The sequence below is a fragment of the Sminthopsis crassicaudata genome, chromosome 1 (assembly GCF_048593235.1).
Source record: "Sminthopsis crassicaudata isolate SCR6 chromosome 1, ASM4859323v1, whole genome shotgun sequence".
NCBI classification, from domain to species: domain Eukaryota; kingdom Metazoa; phylum Chordata; class Mammalia; order Dasyuromorphia; family Dasyuridae; genus Sminthopsis; species Sminthopsis crassicaudata.
Window position 1 is genome coordinate 491,989,046 of NC_133617.1, and position 8,328 is coordinate 491,997,373.

Consider the following 8,328-nt stretch of genomic DNA (forward strand, 5'->3'; position numbering starts at 1 on the left):
ACCCAAAATGCTTCTCTCTGCTCTTCCAGGAAAGGCCTTTGCGGTGGCTCTGGGCAGCCTCCAGCTTACACTTCTGAGCCCCAGAAGAGACAGGCACGTGACTCCTCCCTTCAGAAGGAGAGCTCCTGGAGGACCGGTAGTGCCGTTAAGCACTTAGCACAGTAACGGCGCACAATAAACTTTTACTAAGTGCTAGCTGATCTACAAAGGTAGATTTCCACCTACGGAGTTCATCTCCTCTAGGGTGGTCCCGAGGTTACAAAGGGATTATATTGTTTAAAGTGATAACATAATGTCTTTTTATTAAAAAGCTTAATAGGTGGCGCCCATTAGGCCTATATAGGCCACAGGGTCCCAAAAGACGCTAGATGGCCTAGCACGGAATGAACTAGGCTATTTCCCCTTTCCCGCCAGGCCGCTGGACTCCAGCAAAGCTAGCTGAGAATCAGTTACCTTCCCCAAGCCCAGCAACGCCCCCCTCCGTCCCGAGCAGACCGCAAACTTCCGGTAGCGGAGCCACCGCCAACCAGCAGCTGGCTCGGCCGGGACCGCCCGCACCGAGCACGCGCGCAGATTCGAAACCCGCATTGCCCCCGCCGCCACCTCCTCCGCCCACCACCCCCACCGCCTGCTGACACCTGCGCGAGCGCAGAACCCTCCCAGAGTCCGGACTGCAGGCTGCGTGCCCACGTCGGGCTCTTCGCGCGCACCGCGGCTCCCCACACCCACTTGCCGACCCCGCCTCCCTCTAGCCGGTGTCAGACCCTTATCTTCAGTCTGTCCCAACCCCCCTCCCCCGGCTCTCGCCGCATCCCATCAATTGGGGAGCAGGGCCTGATTCAGGCCAAGCCTAGTGGGCTGATGGCCAAGCGGCGCGCGGCGGAGCCGTTGGCGTTCCACGTGCCCTGGAAGCGGCTCCTGCCCTGCGGCCGCCTGGACGACCCCGAGCCGCTGCCGCCATCGCCGTGGTCGCCGCCGGCGCTCGGGCCTCGGTTGCCGGTAAACGGTTCCGAGCTGCGCCGCAAACGAAAGCGAGAGGAAGGGGCTATGGCGGAGCTCCTGTCCTCTCCCAGCAAACGCTCCGGCGACGCCGCGGGCCCCAGCGGCCCGGCCCCTGGGGACGGGTCCCGCATGGACATTGGGGAGCCCAAACCACCAGCCGAGCTGCGTGGCCCCAGGGAGGAGCCCGGACCGCCTACACTAATCCGGACCTGCGCTTCGGAGACCGAGCGGGGCGCCGGAGAAGAGGTCCCGCGGCCAAGAGGCTCCAGGCCCGGCGAAGAAGAGGTAAGTCTGGACTGGGGCACCGGGGCTCTCGGCCTGCGTCCTCCCGCCTCCTTCCTGGGCCGGCCCCTCGGAGGACGTCCCCTTTCCTCCACTCCCCTCCGCGGGGGCAGGAGGCGGGCTTCGGCAGAGGCCTCGGGCTCGCTGCTGGCCCTGCACCTTCGCACATGCTCAGTAACATCTATGGTGTGTTCTGTAACCCTCCTGGGAGGAACGGGAGCAAAGAGGCTAGCCTCATAATCTTAAAACCTGGAAGAGGCCTCACGACCACAAGGACTTGGGGAAGTTAAAAGTCTCTTGTCCGGGGTCGCACGGTTGGTGGCTGAGCCGCAATTGGTACCCGGGCCCTCTGACTCCAAATGTGAGCTGATCTGATCTGAGGCCATCGGCTAATAATGGCTCAAGTTTATATTTAGTCCCATAAAAATCATCAGTGTCACTAACTGCCGTTACCCTCCAGGAACCTCCATGCTGTCCTAGAGTGTGTGTGTGTGTGTGTGTGTGTGTGTGTGTACATAACATACATTCTTAAATATGTTTCACTGTGAAATTCAAATAGTGAGTTTGAATGACTCCCCTCAGATATAAACGTGTGTATGTATACAACATAACGTTGCATTAGTAGCTGAGGGGATCTGGAAGGACTTCATGTAAAAGGTGATACTTGTGCTGAATTTTGAAGGAAACCAGGGATTTCCAAAAGATGGAGTTAAGGAGGAAGTGGGTTCATAAGGGAAAACATGCAAAACACAGAGGAGATGGAGTGGGGTGTATGTGAGGACCAAAAAGTTCAGTCTAGCTCATGAGTGCAAGGAGAATAAAGTGCAACAAAATTGGAAAGGCATGTCTTAAAGGACCTGAAAACTGGAAAAGTGAAATGACTCACTTATATACAATTTTTTTAAGTTTGCAAAGTACTTTGTGTACATTATGTTAATTTGATCCTTACAGCAGCCCTGTTAAGTATTGGAGGACTAACTTGTCATTGGAATTTGAGGAGAGTGACATAATCAGACCTGTGCTTTAGGAAAGTTAACTTTGCAGCTTTGTAGCCTTTTTGTTTTCACATTAAATCCTCATGATAAGTTTAAACTAATTTATTAAGGAAAAATTAATTAGCTCTCAGTAACAATCACATCATCAGGGAAGAACCTAGAGCCAGATATCTATTAGTAAAGTCAAGTAAAGTGAATTTGTAGAAAACATGAATGTTTGGCTCTTTTTATTTCTGAACCACATTTCATCTATTTCTAACCAAACCAGTTTCATTTGTTGTGGAGTCTGAAGATCAGTGTCTGCCTCCCTCTCTATGACACTTTCTTTTGTTTAGGTTATTTTAAAAAATTTAATTTTATAAGTATTTATTATCTCTTCACTCCTCATTGAACAATTAGAAAAGAAAAATGAAACCCTTATGACAAAGTTGCAAAGTCCTCCAAAACAAATTCCTGCATTATCTGTATTCAAAAATTTATGTCCCATTTAGCATTTTAAGTCCAGTGCCTCTCTGGCTTCTGGGTAAGTGGAATATTTAATCATCAGTCCTCTGGATTTGTGGGTTGGAATTCTAAAATCATTCCAGTTGGTTTTCTTCTTAATGTTATTGTTACAGATTTTCTTCTAGTTTTGCTCACTTCACTTTACATCTGTTCCTAGAAGTTTTTCCAGTTGCCTCTAAAATTGTCCATTTCATAATGGAACAATAATATTCCATTACATTCATATACCTTAATTTTTTAGTGGTTCTCTAGTATGGGGGTACCACAGAAAGAGCTACTACTAAATAACTTATTTTTGTACATATAGTTTTTTCTTCTTTCATCTTTTTGGTTTATGAGCCTAGCAGTAGTGACCACAGGATCTCACCAACTTTGAAGGGTGTATTTTTAAAAATTTCTCACCAAAAAAGTTTTTATTCCTATGATTTTGAATTTGAATTTTTTTCCCTAGTGGTTAAGTGGACCAAATACCATTAAATTATTAATGATTTCAATCATTAATTTTCACCTTTCTTACAGATTTATATTATTTCAGCTATTTCTTAAACAATCATATCTACTGTTGGAAAAAATAAGACATCTCATTTTTAGTAGAATAAATAGGAACATGGCAAATTAAGTCACTTGTAGTTTTCTGAATCCTATAAACTTAGCAACCTTTTTTTATTCTTCTGAGAAAATTCATTATTAATTGCATTCTGCAAAGTTATATATATATGTATTTCTAAGTGACATTGTTAAGAAAAAAGTTATAAAGGGGAGAACTGGAAGACTAGGCTGAGATAGGTTTTCTTTAATATGCTAATTCAAGTGAAACCTGCTTAGAAGATATTCTTTAAAGCTGTCTAACATTAATATTAGATTAGTTTGCTTTGAAAACTTTAAAAGAATATATAAATGTGAGTTATTTTAATATCTTTCCAATTTTTAAGTCCTTCAAGACATATTTTTCCAATTTTGTTACACATTATTCTCCTTGCTTTCATGAATTAAAAGTTAGACTGGCCTTTTTTGCTGTCTACACAGCATACATCACATTCCATCATTAGTAGATGAGGAAGTTAGAGTCAAAAGACTTCTTGTTTTAGGTTACTGTGCTGTGTGACGTTGGGCTAATAATTCAGTTTTATCTGAGACAGTTTTCTAGTCTGCAAAATGAAGATTAAGAATTCGTTTCAAAACTAATTTGGCCACCACCCTAATTTAATCACCCAAGACTACTTGCTTATTGGAATAATCTCCTAATTCGGATCTTTACCTTAAATCTCTCCCATCTCATGAAATAAAGTATTGAGTATTTCTAGAACATTGTTCTGATCATATCACCATTACTCAACCATCCTCCCCCCCCATTCCTGATTATGATAATAACTTTATTTCTAGTACTTAATTATATTGTTTTTCATTGTATTTTTTGCCTCTTCCACTCCACTCCATTCTTTTCTACCTGTACATATTCTCCTGTTAATCTCATTAGCTTTGTTGAGTTTGGCTATCATTTCTGTGAAAACAGTTTACCAACCTATCTAAACTCTAGCCTGCTTAGTTCTAATCTCATCATTATTATGTGGTTGATGTAGCATCAGGTGATGGTCTTTAGGAATGTTGGGGTTCAGTCATGTGACAGATTCACAATGGCATTCTCTTTGGCAAAAAGTAGGTTTATTTGGGAGAAGAGGTTACAGACAAAATGAAATAGATATACCAGGAGTAGTAAATAAGAAATAGAGTGGGAGAACATATAGTTAGAAAGAAAGGATTTTAATAATTAATGTAATACAAGTTCCTTGGTGTAACTGATGATTATCCAGGAGAAAGGGAGCACCCCATGAGGTTGGGGCATGCCCTTAGCTAGCAAGATAAATCCTGAAATTGATTTAAGCACCTAAAAAAGTTGGTTAGCTGTAAGGAGGAGAAATATAGTTTGAGAAGAGAGACACCATAAGGCATGGTGGAGTTAGAGACTTCATGAGACAGTATTGTGGAGGACTGACCCAAAGGAGTGCAGCAAAGATGGCATGTGCCATAAATTGATTTATATGGAAAGTTTAATCTCAGGAACATGATAGAGATTCCTGACAAGATTTAACATGGTGCGGCTGCCCATGACCTCACAGAGGGTAACCTTCAAGGGTTTGACATAATTTGGATTTCTGACTGTACCATCCAAGAAAGTATACCATGTAGCTAAATTGATCTCTATCAGAACCTTTCCCTGCCTACTCCAGGGAACAGTTTTATCAATGCTACAATTTCTCCCTGTCTACCACATCCATCACTAAGGACCTCATCAATTAATTGTCTTGTGGATGTCCCATAGGCATCTCTTAAACTAAAGATAGTAAAACAGAACTCATTTTCTCCCAAAGATAACCGTCCTTTTACCTTCTTTACTGGTGTTGAGATCACTATTCCTCTTCCAAGTCATCTGACTCATCCTTGATTCTTCACATTCTCTCATTCTCCACATTTAATCAATTGCCAAGTTAGAGAATGATCTTGATTTTATTCCATTCCCTGTGGAAAGATGTAAACCCCAAATGAGGTGGGATTATAAGAGATGGCAACATAAGAATTGACTTATATCTCTAAATTGGTGACATTTTATTATGATTACATAGGGACAAAGGAAGCAAAACCAGGCTCATTTCAGAAGTCGATCAAAGAAAATCACAATGGATGCTGGACCAAGAAGGCCTGAAGCCTTTCTGCTTGAAAGAATAGAATGCATCACTAGCCACCTTGTTCTAATACCTTCTCTCCGTCCCATTCTGTGTTTAGTTGTAATAGAGAATACATGAAGGGGAGAGTAAACTCAAATGAGTTAACAACTAGTTTAAGGTGCTGTTCCCTAGGTGGCTCAGTGGATAGCATGTCAGGCCTGGAGCCAGGAAGAACATGAGTTCATATTTGACCTCAGACACTAGCAGTGTGACATTGAGCAAGTCCCTTCACCCATTTGTCCCAGCTGCTCATCTGTTAAATGAACTGGAGAATGACATGACAAACCATTCCACTCTCTTTGCCATGAAAAGGAAACCCCAAATAAGATTATGAAAAGTCATACTTGATTGAAACAAGTGAAGAGCAAGCCCTTATTCTATTGTTATTGCTGACATTCAGAACATGTTTAAAACTTCATATGGAATTGCCTTCTGAGAAAGATTACATAGGAAATATTCATTACTTGATAGTCATACTTTTGTAGTATTAATTATAGTACCAGATGCAATATCGCCTGATAAGCTTATCATTTCATCAGGTTTAATTCAGAACAACTTTTGATTATTTTCAGAAACCAGATATACCATCAAAGACCAAGAATGTGCTAAGACTTTGAAGGCAATTGCAAAGAAAGTTTTTAAAAGTTAATTTAAGTTTCCTTGAAATAAATTTACTAATCATCATCAAAGTAACTTGTTATATGTGTGTGTGTTTTGATTTAACTGAAAACAAATATGGTACTTACAAAGGGTTGTTGTGCTTATGTTTTTATAGATATTTAATTTCTTCATCACCAATTGGAAAATTCCATTCTTATGCTGTAGATACAAGAATATTTTTGAAGACATTACAGGAGAAAATTAAAATAGTCTAAAAAAAATTGTCACAAACTTCTCAACTCATAGTAATAACAAGTGATAGTTGTAAAAACCTAGAAATAGTAAAGTATTATAAATTAAAATATGCAATTACATAATGAAATGCATTTTGATAGTAGTATTTTAGATGTACATATTTTTGAAATTTGAAAATAAAACATGAAGCCTTTTTTGGTTTTCCTTTTAAAAGGGAAAATTGTTTCTCTTAGTGACTTATCTTTTCTCTAAACCACTGAATAATTTTGGTATGTTTTTATCCCTAACAGCTCATTGAAGAATTTTGGCAGTATAATACATTCCAGTACTGGAGAAATCCTTTACCTTCCATTGATCTGTCAGAAATTGAGAAACTGACTGAAGCAACTCTTAGCAGCAAGGATGAAGGTGTTGAAATTGACATGGAATCTTGACAAATGGATCTGCTTCAGATGAAATAGTGGTGATAGGTTTCATTTAAGGATACTCATCTGTTTCCAAATCTACCTGCTTCTCTTCAGAAAATGAATGTTTCAGATATTTTGAAATGTAGTACTCCATCTGGAAAAAAAAGAGAGAGAAGGACTTTTTATAGGAAAAATGTTGAGACATTTCTGAAAGGGATTTTTCCTGGGTAGTCAAAGACAAAGGATAGTTAAAACAGAAATGTTTTAAAACATTGATGCTTGAAGAAGAAAAATATGTTCAAACTTTAAACCTGAGTTTATCTCTAGCCAGTTTAGGAGTTCTGGCAGTGTGAGAGGTGACTGAGAACTGTTGGAATATTAAACCAAAAAAGGTTTAGTTGTGGTGCATGACATTTAAGAAGTTTTATAACAAATGCTAATAATAGTAAATACTATATTAATACAATTTGTTACCTGTGTTCTTAGTGGAACCAAAAAAGCTGTCATAACATCTATGCAAGCTAAAAAGGTGGCTTTGTCAGGATGTTCTCTCTTTCTGAGAACTAATGACATTTTTAAAGAACACTTTCCCTATGCTGTGTAATGTAAAGTAGTGGACAGTTCAGTAAGCACTCTTTGCATTTGGGCTTGTACAGCTATCAATATAATTTGACTTATGTTGAGTTGTGCCAAAATGTCCAATCAGAGGTGGATATGGAGCAGTGGGAACGGATCAAAGGCTCCTTTTCCCCCGGGGATTAAGGGGAAAGAAATTTTATCATACAATCAGTTTGGTTGGTTTAGTTATTTTTTTTTTTTAAACTAATGAAGTTTTTTCTCTCTTAAATGATAAGAAACTTGTCATACTGGACCAATGTATAATTGCTTTGGCTTTGTCATCTTATGATGTATTATGACCAAGTTTTAAAGTTTATTATTACTGTTGCATAATGGTAAGCTTTATAAAGCCCTTGCTAAAGAAAAATAAAGTTTCTATTGTGTGTTTAAGTTACTCAAGTGTCGGTGATTAAGTCAACATTATATAACTGTTAGATTGTTATCTTGTATTTATGTAATTTTTTTTTTTTTTTTCATTTACATTAGATACAGAACAATCCTAATTCTGTTAAGGCAAAAAGGAAAATCTTGGTTGTCTTGTGAGCTCTGAGAGTTTATAATAGTTTCCATTGTAAGAGACTAGTTAAACAAAAAGGATTTTGGTTTTTTGGTGAATTTACATAACTTTCAAATTTTTCTGTATGTTAATTTTATTGATCTTTTTTTACAAAGTGAATTTGCCATACTGAAATCATTTAATTATTCCTAGAAATGCTTTTTGGACATAGGTATTCTGATTTCCTATAATTTTGTGTCCCTTTTCTATGTGAACAGAATTTACCCTGAGATATGGGCATTATATAAATGTATGTATGTGTGTGAGCATTGTAGAGATGAAGAGATATAGATATGAACATCAAATATAGATAGTTTCAAAGACTGTCAAGTGGTTTAAGCTTTACTTAATCAGTTTTTACATCAGAGGATTTACCTGACTTCAGC

At 39.4% G+C, this 8,328-nt stretch overlaps 1 protein-coding gene across 1 annotated transcript; it reads left to right on the plus strand.

The window, feature by feature from the left end:
- The first annotated feature begins 492 nt into the window (after positions 1–492).
- Positions 493–7,780, plus strand: C1H9orf40 (chromosome 1 C9orf40 homolog). Its single transcript, XM_074281416.1, has 2 exons — positions 493–1,287; positions 6,652–7,780. The coding sequence occupies exons 1-2, from the start codon at positions 862–864 to the stop codon at positions 6,793–6,795; spliced, it is 570 nt and encodes a 189-aa protein (XP_074137517.1). The 5' UTR covers positions 493–861; the 3' UTR covers positions 6,796–7,780.
- The last annotated feature ends 548 nt before the right edge of the window (positions 7,781–8,328 follow it).

Coding starts and splice junctions, on each gene's coding strand:
- C1H9orf40 (XM_074281416.1), top strand. CDS start 862: ATGGCCAAGCGGCGCGCGGCGGAGCCGTTGGCGTTCCACGTGCCCTGG. Junction 1,288..6,651: donor CCAGGCCCGGCGAAGAAGAG/GTAAGTCTGGAC, acceptor TATCCCTAACAG/CTCATTGAAGAATTTTGGCA.